Below are 19748 nucleotides of genomic sequence, written 5' to 3' on the forward strand. Positions count from 1 at the left end.
TCACTAAACTAAGCTGCAGTGCTCTGTGGCATAGTGGTTAGCGTGCTGGACAATTCACATTATATTTTCACGTTCGCGCCGACCTACCGTAGTCGTTTTTTTTTTTTTTTTCTAAACAACTGGAATGGACTTTTCTTGGTGGCCGAACTGTTAACGTTGCAGATGTTTTTTTTTTTTTCACACTTTATTTTCCTACTTTTACTCATGACTCCGGGTTTGATCCTTCCTACTTACCTACCATAACATTTTTTAAAACTCCCCCCCCGTCCCGGAAACAAACACTCGGGCAACGCCGGGTACCCCCGCTAGTATATTAATATATATATATATATATTATAGTAAATAATTATGTCAGTCCCTTTAAGAAACTCGTTTCTTATCGTTGAGCACTTTCAGTTGAATTAAAGTCGGTCAATTTAGCTATTATGCGCAGATTGTCATATAATGACTAGATCACTCTGACGTTAAAAACATTTAATAAAATAAATGTTGAAAATTTAACAACATCTCTCGCGGTTAATGGTAGCCGAATGGATATGGTCCTTGCTAATGGAGCCAGAGATGGCTTCTATTGCCGGGTTCAAATCTATCGACTGGTGTTAATCGTGGCACCCTGCACTGAAGATTACCGAAAGAATGAAACACTAGTGTCTGTAGATATTTAATAATTATTATATATGTATATATAATTATAATGTGTGTGTGCGTGGCATCATGTGTGTGTGTGTGTGTGGCATAATCACGTTGTCTCTGAGACTAGCAACATCACGTCAGAGAGAGAACCGTCAAATAAGACAGACATGACAACAATGCAGTTACTTCTAAATGTTTAGTTAGTCATTCAATTCCAAGTAACGTCGGCTCTCCCAGTTAGAAGTGTTTAATGACATCTTCTATTTTTCTGAAAAAAAAAAGGGGGGGGGGAGTGGGGTCGTAATCTTACCATTAAGGCTCCAACGTAGGCCACACCTTTATTTCCTCCGCCTTCAAACACCAAGTTCTCAAAGGGGTAGTCATACTTGAGCAGATCACCCAGCTCGGCCCGTTGATCGGGCTTTTTCGAAGAAGCTATCGGTTCGCAAACTTCGGCAATGATTTGCGGCTCTTGGGATTCCTGTTCGTTTCGGGAACAAGACATGTTATGGCCCATGATCCTGAAGCAGAAATTATATAAAAAAAATCATAGTTAAAGATATATCAACATATAGTAATAGTAGCATTAACATCAACAACAACTCCTCCTCTTCCTACTACTACTACTACTAAAAAATAAATAAAAATAAAAAAAATCACATTTAAAGATATATAAACAACTAATAAGAGCCGGTCATTGACATATCAAACACTGCTGAAGCAAAATTATCAATTTAATAGAAAATGCAATAAGAACAGAAAGGATGCCCAAAAGGAAAAAGAGGAACACATGACCTATTATACATAGACCAAAGGATTTTGAAGGAGGTAAAAAGTAGAAAAAAAGAACCTGGCCATGGCATGGTGAAACAAAAATGTAGTAGGCAAAAAAAAAAAAAAAATAAATAAATGTTCTGTCAGCAACAGTACAACTTCAAAATAGTCAATATCGCCCACCTCCAGAAGAGAGGGAATTCCTGTCCGTGATGACCGTGGTAAAAGAAGACACACTCCAATCGCCAGAAACACCCACACACACAGTTTGCAGGACACTGCCGACTCGTCTCTAGCCTCCTGCTTTTGTAGTGGCCGGGAATTATCCATTTGCATAATCACATGAGACAGAAACGTGATTTTCCGAGAGTTGCATGGGGTAAATGCTAATAAAAACCCCCGGACGCCATCTTGGAATTCTCTTTTTCCCCCCAACTGGTGACACAACAGACGTACCCGAGGTAAGCTCTTTTTCCCCTCATTTTAGTTATTGCTACTTCTGCTACACTCCCCCCTGATCTCATGATCACAAATGGGGCAGGGGGGCAGTAGTCTCTGTCTGGTACTTCTCCGAAGAACCGGAGGCAGCACTTCCTCCCTGCCATCCTCCTCATCGCCATTATTGCCACCAGTCTGCTCCATAGGCGGTGTTTCACAATCAGGGCAGGGGGGCAGTATTCGTTTCTGTCGGGTACTCCTTCGTAGAGGCAAGACGGGTGGTCCTTCCTCCGCTTCTTCAGTATGTACATTATATGGCTCAAAATCCTCTTCGTCGTCCTGCATCATACTCTCTGTCTTTTCAGAAGACATCATACTGTTTGAGTCTCCCTCTTCCTCCGATGTAACAACATAATGGCGAGGGCGCAAATCCTTCACGTGACGAGGCACACCGTCCACCAAAATCGACTGAGGGCTGATCACCTTGGTCACCTCACCCTTGCCGAACCTCGTGGTACATCGATTTTGCGGTCTTCTGACCCATACGCGATCTCCAACCTGGTAAAAGCTGTTCTTGGGACCTGGGGACGCAGTTGCGAGATTGGTCTCCTTTACTCGAACTTCGTATTGATAAATCCTGTTGGCAGGCGCAGTGGAGGAAGATGTGTCGTCTCTTGGTGTGATGTTATACCAGTAGACAGCCTCCTGATGGGACAACACATTCTAGCCGCTATTCGTTTCACTGTACGATGACATCGCTCCACTATGCCATTCCCGGCTGGAGCGTATGCACAACGGAATCGCAAGTGAACTCCCCATTTACATGCAAATGCTTGGAACATATTGCTGCAGAAAGCTGTGTCATTGTCTAAAAGGAGTTCATGCGGCGCGCCACGCTCGAGGAACACTGCCTCCAACTGATGAATCACGCTTGCCGAGTCCTGCCTTGCCAATTTCCTCCAAATGGAGAAACGCGATGGACCACAGTCTGTTAAAGTTAAAAAATGGAAGGTGCCATAATGCGTGATATCCATTCCAATTCTCTGCCAATTCTCGTTAACTTCCAGCTTTCCCTTTTCCCACCTGACTGGCGCTGGGTCAATGGACTGACATTCCTCGCATTTCTGTATGACCGTTCTGACAGTTGCTTTTGTCGTGGTTGGACATCTTCTCCTGACAAAGTAGGTAGTGCGTCGCACCCCCGGATGTCCACTATCTTTGTGAATAGCCATGATTTGACTCTCATCCAGCTCGTCTGTGTGGACCGCGCCTATCACTGGGTCAAGACCGTTTTTCTTTTTCATTGCCTCAAACCACCGCTGTGGCACTCGTGTCAGTCGGTCAGCAATGTTTCGTGTTGATGGAACCAGCGTCACATCCACTGTCAGCCCGTACTCTTTCACGAGCTCCTTAAGAGTGCTTAATCGCCTCCTAATAAGCATCTCGCTTGCTGCTTTGGTGTGTACTCGCGCCTTTCCAGTTAGCGTGTCCGAGACCCAATGGTATACACAAACAGAATCTGTCTTTATGTGTAGCACCTTGCTCTGCCACTGGAGAGCCAAATTGATGCCTTTCAATACGGCATCCAGTTCAGCCAAGTTGATATGTTGAGAGTCATCTTCAGGTCGCAGCCAACATGCATCTTCCAGCACAGTTTCACACATCTCCAAGGCTGCCCCAATTGCTAGGGAGCTAGCATCGACCCATACATTCAGCTCTTTGCCGTCCACACACCAATTTCCCTGTGCCGGATCGTTCTGCTGCGCAGATTTTAAGGTTTCGAACATCATACGATGTAGTACGGCGTCCCTTGCTTCATCATCCCAGCCCTTCGTTACCGAACTTACTCTCCTTCTGAGTATTCCGCAAGCCACACGAAGCCAACCGCACACCGGAAAGTGCCCGACAAGTCGACCACACAGGGAAAAGATTGTTCGTCGCGTAACAATACTGGGAGCGTCCGGAATTGCATTTCCTCGCTTCCACCGCAGTTCATTGCGTTCCATCCTGACTGCCAATCCCAGCACCCGTGCACCGTCCTTCAACTGCTCCGGGTTCTTGCACTCCAACCCGAACTGCGCGAGGTGTTCTCTCACACGGGTCGCGGGCACCACGTCTTCATTGACAAAAATGTCATCAATGTAAGCAGATGCTGCGCGGCTTATAACTTCTTCCTGAGATAGTACTTCGCTGACAATTGCTCTCATTATCAAGGGAGCCACATTCAAACCAAACCCCAGACGGGTCAGACAGTATTTTTTCCCATCGATTTCCACAGTCTGGTATGGCCACAGTGTCTCATGGACCCGGACTTGTAGGTATGCTCTTCTGAGGTCCAGTAGAGACACGTTAGCACCTTTTTGTCTCCACTCACGCAGCTTAGCCGCACAAACATCTGCATTGGCCGTAAATGCGTCTACGTAATGATTTAGCTCCCGGTAGTCCATTACCGGGCGCACTTTGGCTTTGTTCTGCTGTATCACAGCCATCAAGGGAATTAGACCTTTGGGGGGTCCCAATTTATCCTCTGGGTATGGCACGAGCCAACCATTATCTATCCAGGTGTGGAGCTCCTGCGTGTATTCTTCACGAATTTCTGCTGGCACTGGGTACTCTGACACTCGATTATGCAGCCTTTCAGGGGGGTGGTCCACAGACCATTTCCACGATGCGGTCCACGTTCGGTTTTGATGGTCAAAGGTAGCAGTGAAATCTGGTTCATCGATAGAAATGGCTGCGCATTTAATACTTTTCCTGGCGCCCAGCCGCACTGATCCTGTAGGCTTGACAACGACACCTCCTAGAGCTTTTATGGCGTCGATCCCTAGAAGCAAGTCAAATCCCAGTGGCTTGCCATGCACCACCAACACATCGACTCTGGCAGACACACCTTCATCAGTGGATACAGAGACCGTTCCAACACCGCAGCACGCATGGGACATTCCACCAATTGTGTTGACATTTACGTTTGTTTTTCTCTAAGACTGGCACCGGTCTGCATGTAAAATTGTCCTGGAGCATCCTGTATCAATAAGCGCCAAACATCGCGTCCCGTCAACATGGATGCTTATCACCGGGAGCGTCGTGTTCACATCTTGGTTGGGAAGGAGACTGGCGCTTATGCGTCCTCCCCTTGCTCGTTTCCCGAGCAGTTCCGAGCCCAGTGTCCACTCTCACCGCAACGGTAACACCGTGTTCCACGTTTTCGACAGTCCCTTGCAAGGTGGCCTTTAACATTGCATTTGAAACAGGTCACGTTAACAGGATTATTCTGGGCCCTGTTGTTGGGTGAGCGTGTGGCCGCAACCACATCCTGATTTTGTTCGCCAGTCGTCGTCAAAATTCTCGCTCTCGACATTAGCTCCCCCATGGTCAGGGCTTTGATGTTCGGCACCTGTTGAAGAGCAATTGAGATGGTGTCAGGGAATCCAGTGACAAAAATTAATTTTGTGAGTCTCTCTGAGCTTTCTCCTGTGAATCCGGCCAATCCAACCAATTGCCTGATCTTGTTGGCGTACACATCCACACGTTCACCAGCCCATCTAACCATAGTTATTTTTCTATATGCTGCAAACGCGTCATCAGTAAATGCCTCCTTTAATCGAGCCTCAATCTGGTTTATTTTCTTTTGATCGTCCTCCTCCATTTCCATGTAGAGGGCCAGCGCATCGCCTTCCAGGTATAAAGGTAGCAGACTCGCTACGTCATCCACCTGCTGAAGTTGTGCGACAAGTCTCACTTTTTTCAGCCACGCTACAACGTCTCCCTCGCCAGAGAACGGCTTGATAATATCACTGCTTATCCGCACCTTTGCCATATTCGGGCCGAAATAGCTTGAAACAAAAATGTAGTAGGCAAAAAAAAAATAAATAAATAAATGTTCTGTCAGCAACAGTACAACTTCAAAATAGTCAATATCGCCCACCTCCAGAAGAGAGGGAATTCCTGTCCGTGATGACCGTGGTAAAAGAAGACACACTCCAATCGCCAGAAACACCCACACACACAGTTTGCAGGACACTGCCGACTCGTCTCTAGCCTCCTGCTTTTGTAGTGGCCGGGAATTATCCATTTGCATAATCACATGAGACAGAAACGTGATTTTCCGAGAGTTGCATGGGGTAAATGCTAATAAAAACCCCCGGACGCCATCTTGGAATTCTCTTTTTCCCCCCAACTGGTGACACAACAGACGTACCCGAGGTAAGCTCTTTTTCCCCTCATTTTAGTTATTGCTACTTCTGCTACACATGGATCGACTACAAGAAAGCATATGATAGAATCCGCAAGTATGGATAACAAAATACCAGGTAATATAACCAATCTAATAGAAAATGCAATGAGAACATGGAGACTTGAATTGACAGCTGATAGACAATATATAACGTAGATTAAAATACAAAGAAGTATCTTCCAAGGTGATTCCCTATCACCATTACTGTTCATTATAACCATGATGCTCCTTAACAACATACTAAGAAAATGCCAAGCCGGATACAAGTTCACTAATACAGATGAAAGTATGAACCACCTAACGTACCAGAAGTTATTTGCAAAAACCAAGAAGGAATTGGAGACACTACTAAACATAATCAGAATCTTCAGTCAGGATATCCGAATGGAATTCGGCATGGAAAAGTGTGCGCTCCTGATCGTAAGAAGGTGGAAACTGGGAGCAACGGAAGGTATGATACTACCCAACCAAACGAAGATCATTAGTCTCAGTCTTTTCTACAAATACTTTTATAGCATGTATTCCCTGCTTCCTTTGTTCCAGCTCGTTTGACTCGTTGGTCCAGTGGTCTCCATCAATTCGTTATTTTAATACCTCATTGCAATACAGTTTCCTATTCCAGTAGATTCTTTCAAAGGGCGGCAAGCTTGTTGAACTCCCCTCCTGCTCACTGTTTCTCTTCTACCTACAGCTTTAAACTTTTCAAGACTACGGTCAATAGGAATCTCCTGTCTTTGCAATAATCAGCTTTTGTTCTTGTTAGCTTTTTATATCAAGTGGCTTCATGCCTAGTCTCGAGCGATTTCCATAAATTTTTTTAGAACAATTGTCAGTACATTAATATTTATTATCCCTACTTGCATCGTAAATTACGTCAGATAACATTATTGCTTTAGATATGACACCATACTAATGCATCCCTTAATGCAGCATCAGCGTTTATTCTCTGACTAGCGGGGTGGGGGGGGACGGAAGTTTTTTTTTTCTATTCTTTCAGTCGCAATGTAAACATGGTTGAATATCGAAGACAACTGAATTGAATCTTAACATTTTTAAAAAAAAACTTTATCATCGGAATGCTGCTATTATTGAACAAGTATAAATGTTAATTCATGTAAATCTGCGATATTTAACTTTAGTGCATGAATAATTCTTTTGTGAAATATTAATGATTTTTTTAAAAAATTTGCCACAAAAATGCTCGTAATAACGAATATCTTTATTATAGCAATAAAAAAATTTATTATCACGATAAAAAATTCTACGAAATAAAATTTGTGTTTTCCCCATGACGTGTTTTCAAATAATCAACTAAAAAATTTGACGATGGGATGGGGTTGCCGTTGATTTGACGTTGGTGGAGGATTGATATGGCACAATCACGTTGCCACACCGGTTCTTACCAGATCGCCGAAGTTAAACAACGTTGAGCCTGGCCAGTCCCAAATGGGTGACCATTTGGGAAGGCAAGATGCTGTATGTACCACGAGGTAAAATACAGGTTGAGAAACTGGCACGGTCTATCCTTCTCTTGAGGGTAGATAAGCCGTGGTAGGCGCCCCATCTAGTGATGGCATCACGATAAAAAATACCTTTGATAACCCTGGCGAAGCATCAAGTACTCAGCTACTGACAAGATTTGAATTACACCACAAACTCGTGTAGTAAGTTCAATTTCATCTACGGCCGCTGGAGAAGATTACCGTTAATTTGACGTTGGCAGAGGAGTACCATGGACTTGACGATGGTACGGGGATTACCGTTGATTGACGTTGGTAGCGGATTATCTTTGATTTAACGTTGGTAGCAGATTACCATTGATTTGACGTTGGTAGGTGAATACTGTTGATTTGATGTTAGTAGGAGATTACCATTGATTTGAGGTTGGCAGGAGATTACCATTGATTTGACGTTGGCAGGAGATTACCATTAATTTGATGTTAATAGGGGGTTCACTGCTGATTTGCTGTTAGTAGGGTCATATTAATTTGCTGTTTAGTAGGGGGGGGTTACCATTAATGTTACGTTTGTAGGGTTTACCATTATTTTTCTGTTGGTGGAGGGATTACCATTGACAGATGATCACCATTGATTTGACGGTGGTAGGGAATTATTGTTCATTGTACATCAGTAGATGATTACCATTTATTTGACGTTGGGAAGTGATTACTGCTGATTTGATGAGTGAGAATTATCATTGATTTGACGATGGTTGGAGACTACCATTGATTTGCTATTGGTAGCGAGTTACCATTAATTTGACGTTGATAAAAAATTATCATGGATTTGATGTCAGTAGAGGATTATCATTGATTTGACGTTGGTAGGGGGTTACCATTGATTCTACTTGGAAAAGATTACCATTGATTCGACATTGGTATGTGTCTACCATTGATTTTACATTGGTAGGGAGTTACCATTTATTTGAGGTTGGTAAGGGTTACCATTAATTTGATTTGGTAGGGGATTACCATTTATTTGATGTAGGTAGGGGATTTGCATTGACTGACGATGGTATGGTGATTACCATTGAATTGACGTTGGTAGGGATTACCATTTATTTTTGTAGATAGGTGATTGCCATTAATTTGATGTTGGTATGCGATCGCCATTGATTTGACGTTGGCAGAATCGTATTGATTTGCCATTTAGCAGGAGGTTACCATTAATTTTATGTTGGTAGGAGGCTACTGTGGATTTGCTGTTAGTAGGGGCTAATTATTAATTTGCCGTTGGTAGGGGGTTATCATTCATTTTTTGTTGGTAGGGTGGTTACTGTTGATTTGTCATTGGTAGGGGATTGCGGTTATCGTTGATTAGCAATTGTTAGGGGATTACCATTGATTTGTTGTAGGTAAGCGGTTTGCACTGATTTGCTCTTGGTAGGTGATTATCTATTTGCTGTTGGTAGGGAGTTACCATTGGTTTGCGGTTGGTAGAGTGTTAGCGTTGATTTGCAATTGGTAGGGGACTGCCATTAATTTGCTGTTGGTAAGGGGCTACTACTGATTTAGCATTGATAGGGGGGTATTGTTGATTTGCAGTTTGTAGGAGGTTACCATTGATTTCCTGTTGGTAGGGGGTTACCATTGATTTCCTGTTGGTAGAGGGTTACCATTGATTTCCTGTTGGTAGGGGGTTAACGTTATAAAGAAAAACTTTTTCAGGACATTTTGCATCAACTTTATCATATTTCGTTTCAGCAACAAACATCCAAAGACCATGAAAAAGTTATCTAGTAGAAACACTCCAAATTATTATATTTAGAAGCTTCGTCAGTTCGTTAAGCGTGTTGTCTCTAATTTCATCGTGAAAATATGTACGTCAGATAAGGTCATTCACAGCCATTATCGCTTTTTATATGACATTACTTACGATGAAATAAATGTGTGCCTCCCTGATCATAGTCACAATAGTGGTGATCTTCATATCACCTTAACGGAAGAAAAGATACAAAGCCAACTGCGATATTTATGATCTTCAGGCATCTGTCACAATGGAATGTGCTATATGTACTTCCATCACCATAATCTTTTTTGGGGAGGGAGGGGTGTGTGGGGTGGATAAAAATATTCTGCAGCTAAGAAATCTAAAATTAAAAATAAAAAAGTCCTCATTCATAAAAATACTTATTAGAAAGTTTTAAATTTTCTCCATCTCTCCTGAACAATAGCCTGGTCTTCTAATGCCAGGGTTGCAGATTGGAAGGAGTCAGAGTTGGACGTAAGAATACTTAGTCTTGTTATATTGTTGTCTATATATTTTATAGATGTGCTTTTACAAAATGTGTGTCATAGTATATGCATTCTGATGAGTGTGGCTTTTGTAATCAAACAACAACTTGTTAAATCAACAAAGTTTGATTTATTTTACAGTTGATAATCTGACAAGTGAGAGAGTTTGAGTCAGTATGAGTGGTGGTGTATGGCAGCCGATCTGATGACGGCATAAGTGCATCTCTCACTTCGCTCTCTTCTGCCTGAATGTCTTTGTTTTGACTTATATTTGCATCACCCCACATTCCTTGATTGGAATTTAATTATTCTCTTATTTTGATCTTCGATTTGAAATATTTTTATCAATTCCAATCCGGAGTTAAATATTTCTCTCATTGTTTTACGATCTTGATTCTTTGATCGGAATGCAGGAGTGACGTCATAACCAAGAATCCAATTTACAACTAGTTTTGCCAAGCTCCGATATTTTGCCGGCGTTGTCAGTCATTTATGCAACAGTTTTTGAGTCGGCTTTTTTAATTTGATACGAATCAATTAATTACTGAACATTGGAAGAAGTTAAAATAAACCTAACGAGTTAGAGTCTGTATTTACTTGCCTCCCCATTAGAGCTGAGTTAGTCATAAGGTCGATTTTTTAATGTGGGGGAAAATTCAGCTCCCCCAAATGGAGCACTCTGAATGGGAACAAAAATTCAAACATCAACAGTAAATCAATGGTAACTCGCTATCAACAGCAAATAGGTAATCACCTACCAAGAGCAAATCAGTGCAAACCCCTTACCAACAACAAATCAATGGTAATCCCCTAACAATTGCAAATCAACGATAACCCCCTACCAACGACAAATCAACAATAACCACCCTACCAACAAAAAAATGAACGATAACCCTCTACCAACGGCAAATTAATAATTAGCCCCTACTAACAGCAAATCCACAGTAACCTCCTTGAATAATAAAAAAAAAAAGATGTAGTGCAGTATCAGCACAGCTACTATCCCTTTTGCTGTAAACCGAAAGATTAAGAAAGGGTCAGAGTTGGATATTTCGGAATTCCAAAAGTCAGGTTTTGTTTTGTTTTATGGCATATCAACCCTTTTATTTAATGCCGAATTCAGTTATTTTGGAAACAGTTTTGATGCTTCAAGTTCTTTATATCTTCTAATATTTATTTGTAGACTTTGGTTTGGTTGTTTTGCTTTATGGCATATCAACCCTTTTCGGGTTATTTAATGCTGAATCCAGTTATTTTGGAAATATTATTCATGTTGCATCCAGTTATTTTGTGGAAGGTTTTTATTCTTCAATCTTTTTGTATCTTCAATCGATAGTTTGTTGTGTTTGCTTTGGTTGTTTTGTAGTGCTCTGCAGAACATGAATGAGTTTTGCAATGAGAGAGGGAAAAAAGACTCACTGTATTAATGTTTGGTACAGTCAGGAAGTGCGGGAAATAGAAAAAGAAAGGGGAAATAAGAAGAAAGGAAAAGGTGGGTTGTTTTTGGTTTTGCAGAACATAATTAAGTTTTGCAGAACATAATTAAGTTTTGTAGAACATAATTAAGTTTTGCAGAACATAATTAAGTTTTGCAGAACATAATTAAGTTTTGCAGAACATAATTAAGTTTTGTAGAACATAATTAAGTTTTGCAGAACATAATTAAGTTTTGCAGAACATAATTAAGTTTTGCAGAACATAATTAAGTTTTGTAGAACATAATTAAGTTTTGCAGAACATAATTAAGTTTTGTAGAACATAATTAAGTTTTGCAGAACATAATTAAGTTTTGTAGAACATAATTAAGTTTTGCAGAACATAATTAAGTTTTGCAGAACATAATTAAGTTTTGCAGAACATAATTAAGTTTTGCAGAACATAATTAAGTTTTGCAGAACATAATTAAGTTTTGCAGAACATAATTAAGTTTTGTAGAACATAATTAAGTTTTGTAGAACATAATTAAGTTTTCTAGAACATAATTAAGTTTTGCAGAACATAATTAAGTTTTGCAGAACATAATTAAGTTTTGTAGAACATAATTAAGTTTTGTAGAACATAATTAAGTTTTGCAGAACATAATTAAGTTTTGTAGAACATAATTAAGTTTTGTAGAACATAATTAAGTTTTGCAGAACATAATTAAGTTTTGTAGAACATAATTAAGTTTTGCAGAACATAATTAAGTTTTGCAGAACATAATTAAGTTTTGTAGAACATAATTAAGTTTTACAAAAGAAGTAGAAAAACAAGAAGCATCAATGTTAGGTGCATTTCGTCTCAGGAAGCCAATATCTTCAGACAGCCTGATCTGGTAGCACAAGCGAAAAATCAGAGTTAGAAATGGAGTTTCGGAAATTCTTGCTTTCAACTTCACAACCTTGACCACTAACCCCAAGTCTGATTGGTAAGCAGCCTCTCTCACTAAATTTAATAGTAGAGCAAGTTACTGTTTTTTTGATAATCTTTTCAGCCGGAAGTTATCCAAATCTTTTTTTTTTTATTCACCTTTCAATAAATTAACTTTATTGATAACAAATTCAAAGATAAAAAAATCTTAAGTTTCCACATTTTCAAAGTATATAGGCCGATAGAAAATTTTAACGTGTTTGGTAAAAAGTTACAATTTGTAACTAAACAAACACATACCATCAATATTATATTTTTTTTCACTCATTCCGTCTTTTATTGGTTTTGTCCATGGTACTAAGATTTTTTCTTCTATTTTTTTTCTAGCATCAGTTTATATGCTATGCCCATATTGTCGCTGCAGTTTCAATATCATTAGACTAGGCTAATTATCTCTATATATAAAGTTAGATATGTGTATATGTTTATATATTTGTATGTGCAAGATTCACTCTTAAACTAATTAACCGATCATTATAAATTCTGGAATACAGCTACTATGAGGAAGGATAATAATGTAGGTTATATCTATATTATAAAGCTGAATGTGTGTGTGTGTGTGTGTGTGTGTGTGTGTGTGGTCACGAATAGGCTCCTATATGGTTGACTATTTTAAAAAACTGATTACATATAATGATAGATGTATCGAGACATAGGAATGGGTATGTTTGATCTAGCAGAACGGTGGTTCATTCAAATTGTGAGATTTGCGTTTGCGCCTTGTCCACAAAGTATGGAAATAAAAAAAATTAAAAATTAAAAAAAAAAACGTTTACAAGTGTTTTTGATATAGATGTACATAAGAATACTTTGATAAGTATGTTTTAACTTAAATAAGATGGTATAATAAAATTGTGGGGTCTGCGTTCGCGCCTGGCCTCCATAGAATGGAAATAGGCACAAACTTTAATAAAGACTTTTCATACTTCTCTGCGTAAGTATACTTTGATAATTATTTTTCAGTTTGAAGAAATATGGTATAATAAAATTATTTGCGTTTGCGCCTGGCCTCCATAGAATAGAAATATGTCACAAAGTTTAACAAGGTTTTTAAATATAGATCCACAGAATATTGTGATAAGTGTTTCAGTGTGAACAGGTATGGTATAATAAATTATGGGGTTTATCTATTTTATTTTTACTTTCATCATATTTTGCTTTAGTTTTGATACCCTCAAATTCGAAGCTATCTCTTTACAACCCTTCCTAAATCAGAGTCCATTTTCTGTAGGCTGTTTTTTAACCCAGTCAACGACGGGTACTTTTGCTAGTTTAGTTTAATTTAGTTTTATATGAAGGAAACAGATACCTCCAAATTTTGTGAAATGTTGGCAATATAAGGCATTATTCAATAATTATTCAATAGATTTGTTTTTTTTTGAGGATTTTAAAGAGTTTATTTTTTTCAGTAATGGATACTATAGGGTGGTGGCTGGGAGGAGGGAGGTAATCATGTTGAGAACAAAGATTACTAATACCAAGGAGTATTTTTTTTAAAGAGTAATGATTTATAAGAGTAATTTTTCTGAGAGTAACGTTTTCTTGGAGTGATATTTTTAAAAGTGTTGTAATTTTTTTCTGGAAGTACTGTTTTCTTGGGTGATTGTTTACTGGTAGTAATGTTTTCTTAGAGAATGTTTCTGGTAGAAATGCTTTCTAGTAGTAATGTTTTCTGATAATAATGTTTTCTTGGATTAATGTTTCTTTGGATTAATGTTTTCTGGTAGTAATGGTTTCTGGTAATAATATTTTCTGGTAGTAATGTTTTCTTGGAATAATGTTTTCTGGTAATATTGTTTTCCAAGAGCAACGTATACTAGAAGTAGTGTCACTGGTAGGGTCCTTCTTTGGAATGCTATTTTTTCTCGTTCTTATGTAATGATGGTACACCTGTGAAATATTTTTCTCAAAGTAATGTTTTCCAAGAGTAAGGCCATCTTTTCCAACAGCAATTCAAGGTTTCCTTAAAGTAATGCATTCTAAGAGCAATATCCTATGTGGAGGAATAACATCGCCCCTCCCAAAACAAGGCCATGGTTGTCGACCCGAGTCGTCTTAGGACAGAATCCTGGTGGCTGAATCATTCTTCCACCTTGGGCCGTACTTTAACTAGATAGTTATACTCTAACATATGCATCCCTAACCTAATTATTCTAAAAATCAAACAATTTACTTCTTTTAACCTCTGAAATGGATAGTAAAAGTCGTCGAGGGTTAGAGTTAATCATGTTAAGAACAAAGGTTACCAATGGATTATTTACTTCATTATGCAACGTTTCGGCCAATGTAACCTCCGACCCTCTTCAGGTGTATCTTGTTGAACTCAAGAATCTTTATGTCAAACTCTGAAATATGCATGGAATTTCAAATGGAACCTTTTGTTAAATCCATGAGAGTAGTATACTTTCGTTCCATCAGCCATGACTGTGTAGAAGTCGTAAACAATTCCCAATTGCATTTTAAATGTCACCTACACTGAAGATTGAACCTTTAACCTCCAGAAGAGTGTAACTTTTACAACTAAATTTCGCCAAGTACTGTATCGACTCTGTCATAGGTCCTTGCATAACGTTGTAAAAATAACACTCAAGATGAGAACAATAGTCCGACGAATCCATGTAATTCATATTATTTGGAATCTTCGGACTACTGTTCTCATCTTGAGTGTCATTTTCACAACGTTTTAGTCAATGTAACCTCCGACCTTCTCCAGGTGTATTTTGTCAGATTTGGGAATGTTTCTGTTAAACTCAGGAATCTGCACAAAATTTCTAATCAAACCCTTTTATTTACTTCACGGGGGTAGCATGTTCTCGTTCCCTCAGCCATAATTGAATAAAGGCCTTAAGTAATTCGCAATTGCATTTGTTAGTCGGTTACACTGAGATTCCTGAGTTTGACAAACATTCCCGAGTTCAAGATACACCTGCAGAAGGTTGGAGATTACATTGACCGAAATTGAGCTAAAAAAATAGAAGGCTTTACTTTTGGAACGACCCTCGTATTATCAGTCTAAGGCAAATGGATAAAATGAAAACCTTATTTTTGCTTAAAAATGAGGATTGTTGAGACCTTATTTAGTTGTCTCCCCGCAAGGGTAGAGTTGAACACAATGTCAGTTCTTAATGTAGGGAAAATCCAGCTGCCCCAAACGAGGCACTCTGCACTAGGATGAAAATAAAAATTGCCTCAGTATAAATGGATTTTTTCTTCGGTAACTAAGGATAGAAAATATGAAGTGTGGTATTAGAACAGATACTACACTTTGCTCCTAGTCTAAAGGCCAAGGAGTCAGTCATTCAATTCAGCCGAGAGCGTGTCTGTTTACTTTTGTTTTTTGTCTTAATTTCATTTTTTCTTTTTTCTAATTTCGTATCGGTCTGTTTATCGTTCAGATTGACAAGAAAGTTCTTGCGGTTTTTAACTTTTAAATTCAAATGAACATATCTCAGCTCAAACAAAAAATTATTGATCGAAATAAACACCATCAGAATCAACACACTTTTGCTAATGCAAAATAATCGTATTTATGCCAATAACGTAAAAATCTTGTGTTCTGGTGGCGATGAAGTCGCTGAAGGCATTTTTGATATCGTTTAGGTTTTTGAAGCATTTCTCACGCAGAAAGTTGTCGAGATGCTTGAAAAAGTAGGTGAGAGGTCTGGAGAGTATGACAGTTGAGGCAGAGTTTTGTAGCCCAATTCGTTCAATTTCTGCAAGGTCAGTTTAGCAACGTACAGGCAGGCATTGTTGTGGAGGAGAATTGAACTTTTTTTGTTGACTAATACTGGGTGTTGTTATCGAAGTTTCTGATGCATTTCATCCATTTGTTAATAGTACTTTTCTGCCGTAATGGTTTCGCCTGCATTCAAAGAGTTGTACTAGATGAGACCAGTCGCAGACCACCAAACTGTCAGCTTGACCTTTCTTTGACGCAACTCTGGTTTGGGGAATTGTCATGGAGTTTTGTCTGTGTCTAACTACTGAGCTAAACTTCTCTGGTTGTCGCCAGAATTCGGTTGAGAAACGTGTCGTTCTTGTTGCGTAAAAGAAGGGAAGATCACATTTCATAACAACGTTTCTTTTAGTTGTCGTTCAATTCGTGAGTCACCCATTTATCAAGGTTTTTCTCTTTCCAATCGGAAAACATTTTTTAAAATGATATATAAAGTAAAGGTATTATATCGAAAACTTATTTGAAAATACATCATTTGAAATCAAAATTAAAAATTCCCAAAGAACCTTCTTGTCAACCTAATATAAGCTACTGTCCCACTCATTCCAGCCATTCCTTTGCGGTTAAAATGAAAGGGAGTAAATGAAAAGAAAGAAAGAAAAAGGAAAGAAAGAACGAAAAAAGGAAAGAAAGAAAGAAAAAGGAAAGAAAGAACGAAAAAAGGAAAGAAAGAAAGAAAAAAGGAAAGAAAGAAAGAAAAAAGGAAAGAAAGAAAAGAAAAAAGGAAAGAAAGAAAGAAAAAAAGGAAAGAAAGAAAAGAAAAAAAGGAAAGAAAGAAAGAAAAAAGGAAAGAAAGAAAAGAAAAAAGGAAAGAAAGAAAGAAAAAATGACAGAAAGAAAAAGGAAAGAAAGAAAAAGGAAAGAAAGAACGAAAAAAGGAAAGAAAGAAAGAAAAAGGAAAGAAAGAAAGAAAAAGGAAAGAAAGAACGAAAAAAGGAAAGAAAGAACTAATCGTCAACAATAAGCCATTTTTAGCATTTAACAATGGCGTACATTAAATGAAGAAGACCATTAAGTTAAAATAAAAATAAAAATTAAATTTAATGTTATCTCCATCGGAAAAAAATCTAAAATAAAAAATTGGATTTATTCTTGTTGCTATAAAGAGTAATTGCACTGAAACACTGATGGGTCGAGGCAGCCATTTGTAAAAATACATTGAAGTAGGTCTGCAGGAAATTAGCTTTAAAGAGTAAATTACATTTTAAAAAGCATAATTTATAGAGTAGAGTTTGGATTATTTTTATATTTAGAAAATTATGGAAAATTTTATGGATTTATTTTTGTAAATATTATTTTAAAAAAATTAAATATTACTATAGAATTTATTAGTTACAAGGCACCTTCAATAAGTTTCCAGACTTTTTCGTATGTGCACTTTTATTGATAGCACACACATGAAACTATTCCTCTTTGAAGTAATCTCCTCGGGCTGCAATACACTTATAACGACAACCTCTGAGGTTTTCCTTGAGCTTAGAGAGTAACCAAAAGTCACAGGGAGCAAGGTCTAGACTATATGGGGAGGGGGGGGGGGTCAAGAACTGTCTTGATTCCCATCTTGATCAAATAGTCTGTGACAAAGATGGAGTTGTGGATTGGTACATTTTCACAAATCTTCCGCATCTTCAGTTCCTCGCGATTAATTGTGTGCACAGTTCCGACACTGACATCAAACTGTGCACTTATTGTTTCTATAGACACACGACGGTCCTTATCCATGAAATTCTTGATTTAGCTAATTAACTTTGGTGTTCTAACTTCATTACTCTTACTACACCTCTCATCATCCCTTACAAACTCCCTGCCTTCCTTGAATCTCTCATGCCACTCAAAACTGATGCTCGATTCATGCAAGATGGTCCAAAAGCAGTCTGAAGTATTCCATAAGTATTTATGGCAATTTTCGAAGTTCAACAAAGAATTTTATTGCATATCGTTTTTCTAAAGTGTTCTCAGTCTAGATAGCAGCATTTTTGAAATTCACCAGCTGTGACAATCAGATTTTAGTAGGATGTATTCCAATTCCTGCTGTAGCTGTTCATTTGAACCTGAAATCATAAAAACTGAAACTGGTCAGTCATCTCATTATGAGATGTATAGCAATAACATACTGAATTTTCAAGAGTCTACGACAATTTGTAATGCTTGTACAAAAAAGAAAGTCTGGAAACTTATTGAAGGCACTTTGTAGTGCTCAGGTATATGACCAGCCGAGTTCTCAATTAAATCATGACTTAATGATACAAAACCTTATGTCTAGATTCCTTATTCCAATTGTGATCAAAGAAACTGAAATTTGTAGAATATTTATTAATCTTTTTAAGAGAAGATAAAAATGATGCAAAACTGTTCTTCTTGGAAAATTTATATTGCTCAGCATTCGTCTCTCAAACAAATAGAGCGTAGGCGTTTGGACAATATTTAAACATTGTAATTTCGCATATCTATCTTAGCAACAGCCAAATAGCGTAATGGTTAGAAGTGCTGACTGTCACCTAGGCGGTCAAGTTTCTATCCTGGTTTGAGGAAGTTGCTATTCCAGCTACACTGAAGAGCTGTGATACAGCAAAATCGTCTGTCTGTGGATGACATATATATATATATATATATATATATATATATATATATATATATATATATATAAATGAGAATCAATACTTATCAAGGCCCAAATAAGGGCTAATGAGTGTACGGTGGTCATCAGGACAACACTGTAGTGGTGGAAATCGGGTATAATTTGATTATTTAAGGTGTCGGCTAAACAATAACTTGTTTACATTAGACTTGAAGATGAAATCAGCTAGAAAGCAGTTTAGTGAAACAGAATTCCACAGGTGAGGAAAGAAACTTCTTTCATGGATTTAAAAAAGATAGAAATTGATTATTTACAAGAAATTATTTACATTGGACTTGAAGACAAACATGTAGTCAGCTGGAAAGTGATCCAGCGGAATAGAGTTCTACAGATGGGCAGTTCTAAGAAAGAAAATTTGTTCATTTAGATTAGAGAGTGGGGGAATTGTTGATAGTGGTTGTAGCAAGACGAGTGAAAGGATCATAGGGGATCATAGATTGGAGCTCAGATGAAAATAATGATAGAGCAATATCTCTGCAGAAAAGAGAAACGTGTAGTATCAACTAGGTTTTGAAGCTGGTTTTGAACTCAGTCAAGGCAGGATAAGTGCCCCGAACAGCTCCTGCCCAGATGTGACCACAGTACTCTATCCTAGAACGTACTTGGTTCTTATATAGGTAAAGGATTGTATCGGCAGTAAGATAACTATTGGGGCAGTAGAATGATCCAATCATTTTTCCAGCAACCTTGGCAACAGATTTGATGTATGTGTTCCATTTCAGATCAGGAATGAAGATCAGCCCCAGAAACTTGTCAAAACATGATGCTTCCCCAAGATGAAGGCCATCCATTCCAATTGTGGCCAGATGAGAGTCAGATCGTTGATGAGAAAGAAGCTTGATTTTAGATGCATTAAAATTAACCAGCCACCTCTTTCCCATTGTGCTACGTACTCAAGATAAGAAGAGAAAGAATAAAAAAGATCTTAGTCATTGCCGGCCTTTGAAGTGTTGCCATTGATGGCAGTGTCGTCTGCACAAATGTCTACAAATAATCTAAGAATGTTATTTAGGGGATCATTGACCTTTATGCCATACTCTATCAAAGGCCTTTAATATGTCAGGAGCAATTGCTCTAGAAATGAAACCTCCATCGACAGATTCACTAATCCTGTGTGATATTAAAGTTAGCACATCAGCTGTAGACCTAGCA

At 38.3% G+C, this 19748-nt stretch overlaps 1 protein-coding gene across 2 annotated transcripts in view; it reads right to left on the reverse strand.

The window, feature by feature from the left end:
* LOC145263871 (uncharacterized) overlaps positions 1 to 19748 on the reverse strand; it is a 212734-nt gene that overhangs the window by 58315 nt on the left and 134671 nt on the right. For both annotated transcript variants that reach the window (XM_080120947.1, XM_080120946.1), the window contains exon 2: positions 944 to 1154. In XM_080120947.1, the coding sequence (XP_079977073.1) occupies positions 944 to 1150 (207 nt within the window). In that variant the 5' untranslated portion in view covers positions 1151 to 1154. The remainder of the gene's footprint in view (positions 1 to 943; positions 1155 to 19748) is intronic.

The sequence above is a fragment of the Euprymna scolopes genome, chromosome 39, assembly GCF_053919585.1.
Source record: "Euprymna scolopes isolate OS-2025 chromosome 39, ASM5391958v1, whole genome shotgun sequence".
Taxonomy (NCBI): Eukaryota; Metazoa; Mollusca; class Cephalopoda; order Sepiida; family Sepiolidae; genus Euprymna; species Euprymna scolopes.